Raw genomic sequence first — 17530 nt, 5'->3', positions numbered from 1 at the left:
TTTTTTTTCTGACAGCTGCTTGGAGAATATAACGGAGAGCCAAGAATGGAGGCAAAGAAGTCAGTTAGGAGGTCAATGAAATACTATAGTCTTTCCAATCAAGGTGGTGGATTAGGTAAACACTGTGCTTACCTTCTCTCACAACCACATCAAAATTACAACTAAAATACAGAACAACCATCACTGAGAACTGCCTGAAGTCTTGCTGAACCAAGGCCTTACAACTAAGGACATACAGAAGAAGCCACCTTGAGACTGGTAGGAAGGGCAGAGATGCAGAACGGGCTCGTCCCACACCTGCGTATGACCATTAAAATTTGGGAGGGATATCTTGGCTGTGGAAGTACCCACCGGAGGAGCAAGGGGTCCCAGAACTGCACCAGGCTCTTTAGCTCAGGGTTCCAGAGCCAGGGGAAGAAATCACCATAATTTCTGGTTATGAAAACCAGCAGAGATTGTGGCTAAGTGGGATGGAAGGCAGCTACACTCCAAGGTGTTCCTCTTGGAGGGCCCACACATGGACTTACTTGCTGATGGACTCACTGGCTCTGAGCTCCAGCACTGAGGCAGCAGCTTGAAAGGCACCAGGGACATACGGGGAGGAACTGAGTTGTCTAGCTTCAGGGTAAGAGCTGGAGGGGCGGCTTTCTCCCGGACGGAGGAGCTGGCGGAAGCTGTTGTTTCTTTGTTGAGCCCTCCCCCTCCCTCCATGCAGACCCAGGTGGCCACCATATCTGAGTCTCCATCAAACTGGCTACCGCCTTTCATCTGACCCACCCTAGTGATTCCCTGAGACTGCACCCCACCCAACTTTCAGGCAGACGCAAGCTGCTTCCAATGGCTTTTTCACACAAACTGCCTGCCTGGCTCATGCTGCAGACTTTTCTAAAGTCTCTCAAAGGTTCACAAAACCCAAACAAGTAGCATCTGGATTCAGTGTGTCCCAGTACCTCTGGTTGAGTAGCCCTAAACCCAGCACTAGCGGCAGCTGGCCTTGGTTCCCAGCTAAGCCTCTCAAGGCAGCTCCAAGCACAGCACAGGCAGTGGCCATCTGCAGATTGCTTTGTGATTCATGCCAGGTGGCCCCAGGCAGGGTACAGGCTACAGCTAAACTTAGCCTGCAGCAGGTGTCCTCCCAGGTGGCTCTGGGGCTGGCATGCCCAGTGGCAGCTTTGAACCAAGATGGAACATCACTCGGCTGCCTCCAAGGACGACATGCCCAAAGGGCATACTGGGCAGGCACCAAAGCCCTGCTAAAGTGGATCCTGCTTCATAGGGTCAGCCTCTCCACAACAGTTCCTTCACTGTAGTCACAGCCAGTCCTCACAACCAATGAGCCCGAGGGTCAGTCCCTGCCATTGATGGGCAAACAGCAACCAAGGCTCAACAATAACACGAGGGCCCACACAGCCCACACAAGGGACACACTTGGAGCACCCAGCTCTAGTGACCAGGGAGTCTGTGCCACTGGGCCCTACAGGACACCTACTACATAAGGCCACTCTACTAAGTCTGGGAGACATAGCAGCCCTACCTAATATATAGAAACAAACACAGGGGGGCAGCCAAAACAGGGAAACAAAGTAACATGTTCCAAATAAAAGAAATGAACAAAGCTCCAGAAAAAGAACTAAACAAAATGGAGACAAGCAACCTACCAGACACAGCGTTCAAAACACTGGTTATAAGGATGCTCAATGATCTCAGGGAGAACTTCAACAAAGAGATAGGAAACATAAAAATGGAGATAGAAAACATAAAAAAGACCCAGTCGGAAATAAAGAATACAATAATAAAATGAAGAATACATTATAAGGAATCAACAGTAGACTAAATGAAACAGAGGATCTAATTGGCAATTTAGAAGATAGGGTAGCAGAAAACACCAAAACAAAACAGCAAAAAGAAAAAAGAATGCAAAAGCATGAGGACAGTTTAAGGGGCCTCTGGAACAATATCAAATATACCAACATTTGCATCATAGGAGTACCAGAAGGAGAAGAGAGAGAGAGAGCAAGGAATTAAAAACCTATTTGAAGAAATAATGACTGAAAACTTCCCTAACCTGGAGAAGGAAATGGATATTCAAGCCCAGGAAGCACAAGGCATCCCAAACAAGATGAACCCAAAGAGGCCCACACCAAGACACATCATAATTAAAATGCCAAAGGTTAAAGACAAAGAAAGAATCTTAAAAGCAGCTAGAGAAAAGCAGTTAGTTTACAAGGGAGCTTCCATAAGACTGTCAGCTGAATTCTCAACAGAAACTTTGCAGGACATAAGGGATTGGCCAGAAATATTCAAAGTGATGAAAAGCAAGGACCTACAACCAAGATTACTCGACCAGCAAAACTATCATTTAGAATCGAAGGACAGATAAAGAGCTTCCCAGACAAGAAAAAGCTAAAGGAGTTCATCACCACCAAACCATTATTATGAGGAACCTTAGATGAAAAATAAAAAGATAAAAAATATGACCTAAAAACAAAGATAAAAAATATGAACAATAAAATGGCATTAACTACATATCTATTGACAAGTATTTTAAATGTAAACGGATTAAGTGCTCCAATCAAAAGACATAGGCTGACTGAATGGATAAGAAAACAAGACCCATACATATTTTGCCTACGGAGATTCACTTCAGATCAAAAGACACACATAGACTGAAAGTAAAGGGATAAAAAAAGTTATTTCATGAAAATGGAAACAAACAAAAAAGCTGTGGTAGCAATACATATACCAGAAAAAAACAGACTTTAAAACAAAAGACAAAGAAGGATCCAGTACCCCACTTCTGGGTATTTATCTTAAGAAACCCAAAATGCTATTTTGAGGGGATGTGTTCATCCATACATTCATTGCAGCATTATTTACAATAGCCAAGATCTGAAGGCAACCTGTGTGCCCCTGAATGGATGAATGGATAAAGAAGTGGCACATATATACAATGGAATATTAGTCAGCCATTAGAAAGAATGAAATTTTGCCATCTGCAACAATATGGATGGTCCTAAAGGGTATTGTGCTGAGTGTATTAAGTCAGACAGTGAAAGACAAGTTGTGTGATTTCACTTATAAGTGGAATCTAAAGAACAAAACAAATAAACAAAACAGAAACAAATTCATAAATACAGAGAACATTTTGAGAGTTGCCAGATGAGAGGAGGTTTGGAGATGGGTGAAAAAGGTGAAGGAATTAAGAAATACAATTGGAAGGTACAAAATAGTCAATGGGATGTAAAGCATAGAAAATATAATCAATAATATGGTAATAACTATGTATAGTACCAGGTGGGTACTAGTTAGGGGGATCACTTCTTAAATTATGTAAATGTCTAACCACTATGCTGTACACCTGATGTAACGTACAGAATAGGAAATACAATCAATAACGTTGTGATAGCATGGTACAGTGTCAGATGGTTGCTGGACTTACCATGGTGATCACTTCTTTAGTTATATAAATGTTGAATAACTATGCTATAGACTTGAAACTAATATTGTATTGCATGTTAGCTATATTTTAATTAAAAAATCTTTTTTTTAAAGAAAGAAATACTATAGGCAGAGATGCTTTGGCTATGGTTAATTAAGCCTGTTTATTCATTCCTGATCTTTCCTAGTGTTGCTTTGCCCAAGGGAATCCTAAGTGTTCTCCTGGCCTGGCTAAGTCCTGATGGAGGTGCAAAATCTTTAAATGGCCACTGCCCAGCAACTGTTAAAGGCAGTCTTGGAATTAAGGTTAGAATGGGGTTTAATTATTTTCCAGGATCTCAACCCATTATAGAGTATTATTAAGAAATGGATGCAATCTCAAAACTCTTAACTAATTTATTTTTATGAATATAAGCAGGCAATCTTAGCTTTAATATTTGGTTCCCAAGGTGTCTCTCTCATTCTCATCTGTGTCCTGGCGGTGGTCCTCATACCCTGTCTGCTCCTCAAACTCCCTTCTTCTCCTCAGGCGAGGCAGCAAGCGATGGGGGCATTTAGAATACACACCTTTTTGTCCCTTTTGGCCCCTGCTCTCCTTTCCTCCCTTTGTGCTGATGCTGACCACTTAGGAGCTATAGTACCACCACTCTGGTTCATTGCAAGGGGATAGAACAAGGGCAGGCTGTTCCTACAGCCAAATTAGTACAAAGGAAGATGTCCCTGGTTTTCCAAAACTGGAACTAGGAGTGATTTCCGGAAGAAAAAGACATTTCGATAATGTCTTCTCATCTGCTGTTTTTTTATTTGAATTTACGAAGTGTTTTTTATGGATATTAAGTCACTGAGACCCATATCGATTCTTTAAAATAGCACAGTAGGCACTCAATAAATACCTGTTTAATTACTATTTATAACTTACTAGAGAGGAAACTGAGGCTCAGAGAGGTTTTCCAAGGCTATACAGATGAGTCTGGATCTATAACTTGAAGTCAGTCTTCTGGTTTCCCCCCTCGCTCTATGACCCCCTGGTCTCAAACAGAAAGAACCGGTTACAGACAGTGTTTAGTGTCTAAAGAACCATTAAAATCAGAGCTATGCTATATTATGGGTCAGACAGGCATTTTAGCCTGGCCTGAGGTCTTAATAGCCACAGATAACATTGTTTCAATGGAAAAAATCAATTCTGAACTGGAGCTTAATTCATCTGCAAATCGTTACAACTTGGGTGTACATCTGTCTTTCTATATATTATAGATATAGTGGGGGTACCAAAAAAATGTATACAAGTGGACACTTTGGTCAACATTGCTGAAGCAGTAGTTTGCCGTAATCAGAAGTGTCTGGATGCTGATGGTAACCACTTTGAGCATCTCTTGTGATTGCAGAAGTCAAATGTGACGTGTATTCATCTTTTGTTATCGGTATATACTGAGTATTACAATTTTACTACAGTTTTCCTTTCTTAAAATGTGTAGACATTTTTTGGCACCCTCTGTATAATAGAGAAATGCTTCTTACTATAATGATTCCTCCTTATTAATTAAAAAAATCAAACACACATTTCTATTCTTAGAGATATTAATATTTTGGAGGCACCCGTATCTCCACAGAATGTCACAAATTAGAAAGTTATTTTCACAAACAGAGTTCGGTGTGTATTAATAACAATGGGAGCAAGGTGTGGAATGGTATGTCCAGTATGTTCCCTTCTGTATGAACAACAGGGCAACATGTTTATCATGCAGGCACTATCTCTGGGAAGATGCACAGTAGTCTCCACAGTGGCTCCTGGGGCAGCGGTAAGAAGGTTCTCTAAGAAACCATGAGAAGGAAGTTATATACTTTTTTTGTACCTTTTGAACTTTGTAGATTTTGTACACATAACTAATTCAAAACGAACTAAATAAAACAACATACTTTTTATTTAAAAAGAAAAGAAAGTTATTTACGCATGTTTGTGGAAGGCCTTGAGAATCAGGTTCTGTAAGTTTGCTGATGATTATTAGCCTGTGTTTCAGTGGCTTCCGGGGATGCATGTCACAGCCTTGTGTTGGAGTTGGAATGCTTTTTTGAACTAAACTCACAAAACCCGGACAATCTGACACATTCTCATAAGAGTGGTGTGCCCTATTCCAAATTCGCAAATTACTCTGGTAGTGAATCATTGATGTTAAGGTGTGTGTTTCACCCTTCAAGAATGTTGAGGTGTGGAAAAAAAGAATGATAACTGTCATAGTAAAGTAAAATGCCTTTTGAGCAGGAGGCTGGCATGAAGCTCAGTGCATTATACTTGACAAGTGTTTGTTAAATGAATGAATGAAAGAATGAGTAAATGAATGAAAGTTGCTTTGCTTTAGGAAGATGTATCTAGCTACAGTGTGCAGAATGGTTTGGAGAAAAACATACTAGAGATATAAAGGCTATTCAAGAGTATTGGCGGGAGGAACTAATGTCTTGTGAAAATAAGGAAGGATGGAAATATGAGAACTAGTCTGAGAAAGGCAACAGAACCTGGTAAGAAGAAAATGAGAAGCCAAAGATGCTATGAGAAATCTTGTCATAGGTGAGGGGGGAAACCATCTTAGGATATCTTTAAAGATTTTGAGTTTAGGGTGAGAATGAGAGATATAACTGGAAACGCCCGTTAGAAATTCCTGGTGTTGCCACATGCAAAGAGACAAAAATCAGGAATCTAAGCCTTGGGAAATACCCATATGTAAGTGTACTGGGTCTGATTATTGCCTCACTGTTTATACCTCCTTCTTTGAAATTGTGCCCATTAACAAATCTTGTAGTGAAGAGTACTAAGGATAGTCCATTTATTCATTTATTCAATAAATATTGTTTGCTATGCTCATTCCTACCTCAGAGCCTTGGCACTTTCATTCTCTTTGCTTGTGATGCCCTTCCCTCAGATATTTGCATGGCTTACTCCTTACTTCATTCTCTGCTCAAATATTACCTCTTCAGACAGGCCTTATTGACTAAGCATAGTCGTTCTCTAATCCTTTACCCTGCATTATTTTTCTCCATTGCACTTGCCTCTACTTAATAATATCATATTATATATTTATGTGTTTGCACGTCTTATTGTTTGTCTCCCTCACCAGACTGTAAGTTGGGTTTATCTCCCTCACCAGACTGTAAGTTCTTTGAGAGCAAGGGCTTTGCTATTTTATCTACTGCTGTACTCTAAGATTTATACAGAGCCCTTAACTCAGGAATCTGGTAATTGCTAATTGGGTTAAGGGAGGGAGTATAACTTGGGGATGGAGAGGGAACCAATCTATGTGGGTTGAGCCAATCAGACGTATGGAAAATGCGAACTAAGAGATATAAGGAACATAGATGATTCGGTTAAAGTTGTAAAGTCATATAGAATTCAGTCCTGTCATGGTAAATCAGAGCCAAATTCAGGCCAAAGTTATGGCAGGGAAGAGGAAGAAGCATGTATCCAGAGAGGAGGATGGAGCAAATATGAAGTGAGAAGGCAAGAGACAAGCTACTGGGTCCCAGAAGGAGGAAGGAAGGAGTAACTGCCCTGACACTCCCCCCCCCGCCCCCTAGTGGTACAGCCCAGCTGTACCTCATGCAGTCTGCTCTTTTTCATTTTCCTGCAGTTTTTCAGCACACATTCTTTGTTTCTGAGCTCAATGGAGTGAGTTTCTGTTCTTTGCAAATGCACGCCCTTAGACAGCAATAGAACTGTCCAACAGAACTTCCTGTAAAGATGGAAAATATACATATGCGCTGTCAAATACAGTCGCCGCTACCCAATTGTGGCCACTGAGCACTTGAAATGGGGTAGAGTGCCTGAGAAACTGGCTTAAATTTTCTATCATTTTACTTTATTTGAACTCAAGTATTCATAGAGAGCTAGTACCTCTCCTGTGGGACAGACAACACAGCATCATAATTATTACTACAAGTGGGGAAGACAAAAAGCACAATCAGTGAAAGACAACAAAAGAGACAAAAGGAGGGAAACCATAATGGTATCACAGAACTCAAGCAGAGAGTGCTCCACGGCACCAAAAACGACAAGAATGTTCAGGAGGATGAGTCTGGTCAAGTCCCATTAGTAGCAGTGGGAAAAACCTGACTCAAATAAGAGGGGTTAAACAAATCATGAAACAATCCATTCAAAGACACACTTTCTGCCCTTCAATATAATGGAAAAATATTAATAACATGAGAAGATATTGATAATATATGAGTAAGTTAAAATCATAAAATAGCACAGTCCCAATTTTATAACACACACATATGTCTAGATCTCTGGATTGAGGGTTTATCGGTATTTGTATTTTATTCTTTGTCATTTTATTAATTTCAGACTTATCCACAAAGAATTTATGTATATTTTTTATAATCAGAAAAGAGGAACAAATGATATACTTAACACAATAAAATGGCTGCATCTTTTCACACCGCATTATGAACCAAAGTGAAAGTAAATACAGCTACTAAAATAATTAACCACTCTATATTTTTAAAATTAGTTAGAGTCATTCACAATTTTCTCCCAACCCCTCTAGACACACACTTTGAGATATCTTGCTTAATTGTTTATAACTGCAATTATAGATATGCTAACAGAACAGCAGAGATCGTTGGCTCTTCTTAAAAGGGAGAAGAAGTTCTTCGATGGATTAACGTAAATTTCCTCCAGTCAAAAGACCAGGAAATAGACTAAAAGCTGTTTTGCGCCCTGTTCCTGTTTTTGTGAGGTTGGATTCCTGGGATGCTTTAACTTCAAGTTATATTGTAGAGGCCACTAGATGGCTCTCTGTGCCTGCGACCAGGTGAAGGCACATTGCATTAATTCAGGTATGGATTTATCATTCATTTTCAGATATACACTGAAGCATTTCCTTATGTGTATAACACAATGTGTGTGATGTGACCCAAATTAATTCCTTGTATGGTACCAACATAATAACAGCTCTCTATCTGTATCTATTAAATTCACCATATACACAAGCAAATTCTTTCTTTAATGGAATCCCTGTTTAAGTACCTCTGGCTGGGAATGAACAAATAGAATCCTATAACTGAGCCAGATTGTGATTCTATTAGATAAAGACATGCTGTTCATCCAGCTTTGTTTATGAAAATAAATTTCTTTTTTTTTTTCAACCTGGAGAATGTAAACTCAACTGTTGTTTGACTTTGACTTGAGGTTTTTTATTATAAAACATGAATAGATTGCATGCAGGTTGTACAGCCATCCAAGTGCTTGATATCAAAAGTTCAGCTAATAACCACGCCTAATTGAGAGGTGCGTACTGGCAACCCATTTCTAAGTCATTTCTAAGAATGTTAGTGAGATCCAGACAGAGCTACTGTTTGCAAGTGTGCAGACTCAGCCACTTTACAGAGGGATGACAATATAAAGACAGACTACAAAAACAAAGGAAAATCCCACCTTTAAATATAGAAATACCACCAACTCAAGAGTGCCCAAGCTTCAAAAAGCCATGTCAACTCTGAATTTTCTGAAAAAGTTTCAGAAAAGGTTTTCCTTTCTTCTATTATTTGACGCCAATGTCCAAAGTCCAGTTAGTGTTAACATAAAGCTTTCTTTAATTGTCCCCAACTGCTTCTAAAAATTTTAAACCGTTATAGCCTTGAGAGATTAAATGCATCAAAACATTACTCAAGGTGACTTGTGGACACCCATGGAATAGTAGGGCATATGCATTACTTTTATAATCATAAAAGCAATACGCATTTAATGAGTCCCTCAAAGTTGTAGGCATCAAATGGTTTTAAGACAGTCAGCATTCATTAAAAGGCAGAGTTTGCTTTACAGGTATTAGTTTTCTATAAGCCTTAGTATATCCCTTAAACTGTGAGCGAACGTATGCCACAAGTCACTCATATTAGTACAGATAAAGCCTGTATGAAAAATGGGAAACTTCTGAACCTTTGATCCATGTCAGGTTAGACTCTGACCTTTCTAACAACCCAATCTCCTCCAAGAAGCCTAAAACATCAGTTGGGTCATGGTTACATGTGGGTGGGGAAAATGCATCTTGAAAGACCCAAGCTCTGCTTCTCTTGGATATTTTATTTTGTCCAGCTGCAAAACGTGAAAGGTGAACGAGAATCTACCTCCGTAGAAGAAGCTGAGCCATGTCACCCTCTATCTTCTTTTTACCGCCTCCATCAGTCTGTGTCACAAAGTGTGTTTAAGTCTTTATTGCAGCTATAATAAATTACTACAAACTTAGTGATCCAAAACAGCACAATTTATTTTCTCATTACTTATGACTGGAGGTCATAAGTCTGAAATCTGTTTCACTGGGTTAAAGTCAAGGTAAGGCCAGGGCTGCATTCCTTATGGAGCCTCTGAGGAAATAACCCACTTCCCTGATTTTTTGTTTTAGCTTCTAGTAGTAGCTGCCTGTATTCCTTAGCTTATAGCCCCTTCTTCCATCTTCCATGTGCATCACTCCAATCTCCACTTCCATTATCACAGCATCACAGTGACTTCTCTTCAGACTCTTCCTGCATCATTTTTACAAATATATATCATGATTCACTGATTCATTTAATTTCCATTTTTGGATATTTAGTGGGAAATAGGCTTGTAACAATCAAACCTAGAAGTAGTTATCTCTCTCTTCTACCCCTTTTTCTGGGATAATTCTGTAATTGGATTACAGGCTGACAAATACAGTAAATTCAGAAGGAGCTATTAGTCTTTTTTTTCTTGTTGACTTCTCACTTTCTACAATGCACAGCTCTTTCTAGTACACTATGTTGTCTACTCATTGTTACCTGCCTCACAGGACTGTTAGAAGGATTACAGGACCACGTTTGTGAAGAAGCCTTAAAAAGCATAAATGCTACACACACACTCTCTCTCTCTCTCTCTCTCTCTCTCTCTCTCTCTCTCTCTCTCTCTCTTTCTCTGTCTCTCTCTCTCTCACACACACACATAAAGGGGTGCCAAAAATGCAGGAAATCAAACACACTGTACCCTAAAAGTGGCTGAATCTTACACATTCAGAAGGAGATCTGACAATCTGGCTGACGTGTTAAGTTTGGGGAGGAGGTGGGAGGTGGCAGACAGCTGGCTTACTCCTTGCTCACTTTTTTCCTGTTGCTCTTTCTTCCCACCATCCCATAAAGGAAGGATCTGAGAAAGACAAATGAGTGGCTTAAAGAGTTCCATTAACTTGTTGTTCATGTATGTATTCACTCAAAAATCAATGCGGCAGATGCTGAGATGTTCTTGCTTCCTTCTTGCCTAGTTTTATGGATTTCACATCCCATTTCTGGTGCTGTACAGTTTCCTCTACTCTTCTGTGCATGTGAGTGGGAGTAGCTAGAGTAGGCAAGAGAAAGAGCGATGAGATTCTCTTGTCTACATTTAGTGGTGCCACTAAAATGAACAATACCTCGCTATTAGAGCCCCATATAATTGTCTAGGGCAATGGTACTCAAAGTAGCTGCTTTGCAAACTGTTATCCATCCATGAGATAAGGAACTTATGCCAGTATGAACCAACACACTGCTTTCTTCATCAAAAAAGACATGCTGTGAAAGTAATGTCAGATGAGCCGCAAGTGTGCTTAGTGGAGTTAGACTGTGTGGCCATGATCTCATGAATGATCTACTATAAGTTTGTCTATAGGAACAACTTACGAGCGATGTGAGAGACCAACATTTCTGAAAAACCTCAGGCATCTTATTGAAACTTTTATGAGAATACCTACGGCTCTAGAAACTCTGTTAGACGTACCATAGGTAAAAAGTTGCCATTGGTACATCATTGGTATATTGGCATATCTTCTATTCCTAGGCAAGTATTCCTAGGCAATTTACTTAGGAACTTAGTTCACTTCCCCCCACCCCTTTTTAGGGGGATGGGGGAGGGGAAGGATGGTGGTGGTAAATCCACTTACTTTTTTTTTTAAGAGAAAGAGAATGAGGGAGTGGGTAGAGAGTAAGGTGAAGGATGAAGACATGTTACACTGTGAATCACATCCCATTTTGATTAGTAATTGCTAATGGAGAATTAGTGGAGAACTAAGACTTGGATGATTCCTATCAGATCATAAACACTTCTCTACTAGGTATTTGGCTGACACTATTAATATTTCCAAAGTACTTCACTTTTCTCATTTGATTCACAAAACAACTCTGTTGGATTGGTTAGATACCTTCTTTTGACTGATAAGCACACATGCTTAGAGATAAAGAAGCTTGCCCAAGATTACATGGCCAGTAAGAGGCAGAGGTTGGCTGAGAGTTTTTCTACTATTTAATATACCTTCCACGATACTGTGCTCTTTTAACCAACATGATTGCATTTTAATTGAAGGTATTCATGAAATAAAATCTAATGACACAAAATCCAGGTGCCTTCGGCAACAGCAGAAGATAAAACATTAAGGAATTAGATATTGAAATTGGTCTTCAAATGATTCAGAGATTTAATTCAGCTGATTCAATCATAAGTTAATTTCAAGACGTAATAGTCAAAGAAGATCAAAACCAAATACTTCTCTCTATATAACTACATTGGCAGGAACAAAGAAAAGTTGGTGAGACAGACTAATTACCCAATGAACAGTGTCTGCTAGTCTCCCCTTTGCTAGTTATATAGAAAAATAAATTAATATTGTAAAGAAAAATTCCCAAAGGAAAAAAAAAAACTTTCAAATTAATCTCACGTTTTGGTTCTTCAAAAGAACCTGTAAAAGATCACTGCTAAGAAAAGTTTTGCATCACTTGTCACTTAATTTGAAATCGTTTATCTTTAAGTCAGCATCAATTAGGTGTTACCATCAGCCATTCATCATGAATTGCAGAAGAATACATTTCCTCAAGAGGAGAGAGAGCAGTGCTTAGCAAGAATAAGTCAAAGAAAACCAACATAGTTGAGAGCAGATGTTTTTAAAATACAAGTCCCTCATCTGTCCCCTCGTGAAATGCCTGTTATTAGTGGTATCACTGTTCTGACCCCTGTGTCATACAAAAGTGCTGTGCTAGTCAACTTCTAATAAAGAGGCTTTAATACTTAGCCTTGTATTGTCAAAGAAAATGGACTATCTAAAACACTTATATTCCTGTGGGAATAAACATATATTAGGTTGGTGCAAAAGTAATTGCGGTTTAAAAGGTTAAAAATAATTGCAAAAACCGCAATTACTTTTGCACCAACCTAATAATTAGTTAGTATATATGGCTCATGAGACTGGCAAATTGTGGTTGGTACGTTCAACAAGAGTCGAAAATGGTGTAGTTACTTTTTAATTGCATGAGTTTGGATCTAAGCCAATGATATTGCGCCATTAACTTTGCCATATGGAATTAACATGAGATAAACATTTTAACAAGAAACGTGTATCTATCACTACCTCAGCAGGTGGATTTTAAGAATTTTGGAGAAACTAATCAAAACTCCTAGAAGAAAAAGTACTATGGGGAAGGAAGAGAAAGAACTGTAGGAACTTAATATGATTTATAAGTAAATGTAACTGGTTCCACATGCACCCTCCTTATTTGAAGGTCATAGGAATAGAATTTAGAACTAAGAAGGGATCATCTTAATAAAATGAGGTAGCTTCAACTAGAAGTTTGAATGTGGTGGTACAGTCAGAATTTTTTGGATGGAAACATGCTTTGACCCTATCCTATGTGTAATGTTTCATTAAGCTTTTATTATGTTGTGATAATACACATACGGTTTCCAACAGTGGGTAGTTAACTATCTTACTTTAAATGGATTTCCCTGCTGAAGGAAGTTAATTGTGTTTATGTGAACATTTTGAATGAACAAAATATTGAAATAAAACTGTTATGCTTTTCTCAGAGGGTTGATCATTTTAGTGGTATCGCCTTCCCTGCAGAAGTTGTGGCAGAACACCATCGAAACCATTATTCAGTAATTAAAGACTTCATAGGAAAGAAATCAGAAGCTCAAATGAGAGAGAAAACACTGTTGCTGCTCCTGCTCTAAAAGCAATTTTGATTTGTCTGGATGAGACACAATTTTATTTTCCTCGGTTGTGGGGAGAAGTCCACTTTCTTCCAGAATTCTTATTCAGCCACTGACACAATCAACAAGTTGGGTCACTGGGCAATAGACTCTAATGAAGACAGTGGCTACATTAAGTCAATCTTATTTAATGTGTAAAATGACTCTGACGTTCTTCTATATTTAGACAGTATTATAAAAATCTATCAGTGTATTAAAGAAAGGTCCACTTTTCAGGAGAAGCAAAGGAAAGATCAGTTATTATTTTTGCTGACAGCACATTATGTTCATATCCTAAAACTACATATTACAGTGAGTTGGCATTGAGCTGGACATTCTTACTATAGAACATTATAGGACGACATTTAAATGATATATTAAAAGTAAAACAAGTTAGATATGTTTGAATTTAAAATACAAAGATAAATGAAAGAAAATGTTCTCCGTTGGGCAAACTAGATCTGAGTTAATGTAATCGCTCCCTTTCTAGATGTGTGTCATGAAAGTAAGTGACAACAGTGATTTAAAATAAATTTCTGAATTGAAATACAGAAGTAAATGTGCTTAGCAGAGTATTCGTTTTATTGTCTGCTTGTAAATGTTGTCCCTGGAGGACTTTGTTTCCCTAGTGGTCCTAAAGCTTTAAAGTCTACTGATGCTAAATGCTGCTTCAGGGTGTCTCTGGTCCCCTTGTTATAATGTGCTATATACTGCACACATCCATCACACAACACAGACAATGTCCCTTCTAACTAAGGAATACTAATTTTAGAGGAAATTCTTGCTATTTAAGATTCTTGCCAAACAATCTTGCCAAACAAGATTCTTGCCAAACAAATGGAGAGGAGTCTGGAGACTGTGAACAGTATTGGCAACTTATGAAGTATTAGATAATAAAGAAGCAATGATGACAAGCAAGTGATGCTGACTCTTGCATTTCATTAGATCTGATTCTGCATATATACATTAATAATGATGCACCCTATGGATGCAGTTTCATGTTTATAACACTTTGGCTATTGGCAGCATTGTGCACCTGTGTTTTCCATGCCTTCCCATCTGCTGCCTGCAGTCATTCAGATTCAGGTGACGGAAATATTTTAGTTAAAAGTTAATTAGCCTGCACTCTACGGATCAAATCTCTGTAGTTCAGCGTTAAATAGGAATCTTCTGGGCAACTTTCTGAAAGTAGCTTGTGCCTGCCCTTCGTAAGATTAAAAATGCAAGATTCATTTTTCTATAAAAATAAATCTTTAGTACTGTCTTGATATTTTATGCATAGATTCTATCAAACTTTTGATGTTTACTCTTAGTCATTTTCATATATATATATATGAAATATATATATATATATATATATATATATATATATATATATATATATATATATATGGTTTTTTTTCCAACTAAAGGGACAGAGTGAAAATGATACAGAGTTAGAAATTCTCCAGTGTCTGGACTCTTTTACTAGTACACTAACAATGTTGGTCAAGCCCCAGAACTTTCCTTAGTGTCTCACTAAGCCAATACCAATTACCTATTTGTTTCATAGATACTTTCTGCAAACTTAATGAAGTTTGATATTTTGATAAAAATAATGCACAAAATGCAGAAAATTCCCATTGCTTAAAGGACTCCACCCTCTCCTTAAATATTTATCTCATCATTATTAACAGTTAAGTTCACAAATAGCTTCTTTTATTGAAAATATATTTAATTTTTTAACCCATTGAAAACGAAATCATTATATACTTCTTCCTTTATTTCCAGATAATTGGAGCAGAAATGGGGTGAACTGCACACAGCCAATTTGAGCCTACATCACATAGAAAGAAGGACAAAGAAACAAACCCGTATGATTCATCCCATCAATTTTCACGCTATCACACAATATTTCTGATGCATTCCAATACCCAAGACTAATTAACCACTCTTCTTTACCTATCGCTTCTGAACTACGTAGTTGCAGATTTCCTGTTGACTCAAAGGAATTCGGAGGGATGTGCTTCCGTCCTGACACCGTCGCCTAAGGCTTAGGCACACCTAAGGAAGTCTGGGAACAGATGCTGCTCTTTCCGCCCCATGCTCTCAGAGTTCCTCAAGGGAGAGAAAAACTCTCTCAGGCAGGGAACCTCCATCCCCAACCCCTGTCTAGTCATTAAAACCTCGATCGCATTCCAACATCCTGAACTTCTCCTTCCGTCGGGCATCCACTAGGTTTCTAACAGCTGGCCAAAAGATAAAGATGTTTTCGTTGCTTCTCCCCACTTCCTTCCATATGCTACCTCTACCTCTCATTTTATTTCCATCTACCCTTAAAATGTTTTATTTTACTTCTACCGAGGCCCTTCTACCTACCGCCTACAGATATGGTCCGATCCTTAAACAGTATCAAAGTTGTAAAGCCCCGTTCTCTTTATCTCCCTCCCCCCGCCCGCTGCGACGGCCCCAGCCCCCAGCGGCGCCCGTCTCCACGCCACGCGCCAGCCTCCTCTCACCTGACTCTCCCGCGGAAACTCGTGGCGCACGATGCTTATGACAGGAATGTGCAGGACGGAGCTGACCAAGTCGAGCTCCATCATCTCGCCCTGGCTCTGGGGGAAGGCGAGCAGCGCCGATACCCCTTGCACCACCACGGTGTGGCACACGCTCTGCAGAAAGGAGAAAGGGTCACTCCTCCACGGCGAGCTAGGGGAGGAGAAGGGCAAGAGCGGCAGATCGCCCAGGCCCGCCTCGATGGCCATCACTACTTCCAAAGACAGGTTGTAGGGCAGCAGCCCTTCCACGCGGTTCAGGTTGTCCACGGCGAAGAGGAGGGCGTCCCGAGGCCACAGGGTCTCGGCCCCGGCGCCCTCCCCGGGCTTCCGGGCGCCGGGCGGCCCCCGGCCATGCAAGGCGCTCCCCAGCCAGCGAGCGCCGGGCGAGGGCACCGGGGGCCGCCAAATCGCTGGCTCGGGCTCATCCCGCTGGGCGCCCGCCCGGCTGCCGTCCGGAGTGCGGCTGGACGCGCGGGGGGCCGTGGTCCAGGGCTGCAAGTGCACCGCGCCCACCCTCACCGCGTGCCCGATGCGCTTGAGGATCTGGCAGGGCTGCGGGTGCGAGGAGGAGCCCGGCACCCCGGCCAGCACCAGTGCGCAGGGCGGCGGCAGCAGCAGACAGACCCTGCTCAGCAGCCACCACAAACTCAGTCTCCTCATTACTGAGACCCGCAGGGAGAAAGCGCGCCCCCTCCAGCTCCGGGCTCGCCCCGCTGCAGCCGCCGCCTAAGGTCTCCGCCCCCAGGTCCGGCGCGCAGCTCTCTAGACGAGGTGAAGAGGTCCCAGGAGCTGTAGCGGTCTCTGGGCCATCCAAATGGGAGCCTAGCGTGCCCTCGGCAGTCTCAGACCCCGCTCCCGGGTCCCTGCGCCACGCATCCTCTGCCCGCCCGGTCCCTGCGCGGAGCCGGGCAGGCGGGCGGGCCGGCGCCGCTCACCCGCTGCTGGGGCGCCCGTTCCCTGCCCACCCCATCTGCAGGGCAGTTCGGGCACTGCGTCGGATCCCGCGAGGAGACTGGGCTGAGAAGCAGCCGGAGTTCCTAGCGGGCAACGGTGACCGACGAGGCAACACGCTCACTTGGAGTCTTTTCGCATCCTTTTCCACCCAGGCAAGACCCACTTATTTCCTTGGGGTCGCGCAGGAGAAGGCGTTCACGCCCGGGGTGCGGAAAAGAAGCCAGAGCCGTCTTGCTCCCAGGCCGGCCATCCCCTCGCGGGCTCCCCCAGCGCTGGCTTCAGTTTTCTTCTTCCCTTGCTACTTCCCTCTTCCTTTCGTCCTTTTTCTGCCCAGTCGCCGCAGCCGTTTGCTTCCTCCGAGGAGCGACGCGACTGGCCAGCAAAGGGTGGTTGTGCTCGGAGCGCAAAGTTCTCCCCGCCTCAGCCGCGCCTCCCTGTTGCTGAGCCCTGGCACCAGCCTGTCGCTTGGCTGCGCTAAACGCCCACTGGTGGTGAGATTCGCCGGCCGCGCTTCCCGCGCCCCTGGAAAGTCCTCACCCCTCAAAGGCTAGGAGTCCTAGTTGGCTATATTCCCTGCGACCTCCTAGGGCGAGGATTCGGAGCAGCG

The 17530-nt window shown here is 41.5% G+C and overlaps 1 protein-coding gene across 1 annotated transcript in view; it reads right to left on the bottom strand.

Annotated features, from left to right (window-relative positions):
* GRIN3A (glutamate ionotropic receptor NMDA type subunit 3A) overlaps positions 1 to 17297 on the bottom strand; it is a 149350-nt gene extending 132053 nt beyond the window's left edge. Inside the window, exon 1 of the mRNA XM_019729259.3 lies at positions 15931 to 17297. Within this exon, the coding sequence (XP_019584818.3) occupies positions 15931 to 16629 (699 nt within the window). The 5' untranslated portion in view covers positions 16630 to 17297. The remainder of the gene's footprint in view (positions 1 to 15930) is intronic.
* Positions 17298 to 17530: the final 233 nt, after the last annotated feature.

The sequence above is a fragment of the Rhinolophus sinicus genome, chromosome 16 (genome assembly GCF_057876585.1).
Source record: "Rhinolophus sinicus isolate RSI-liver-muscle chromosome 16, RSI-T2T, whole genome shotgun sequence".
Taxonomy (NCBI): Eukaryota; Metazoa; Chordata; class Mammalia; order Chiroptera; family Rhinolophidae; genus Rhinolophus; species Rhinolophus sinicus.
Note: the sequence above shows the minus strand (reverse complement) of the source record. Positions and strands in the feature narration are given on the sequence as shown.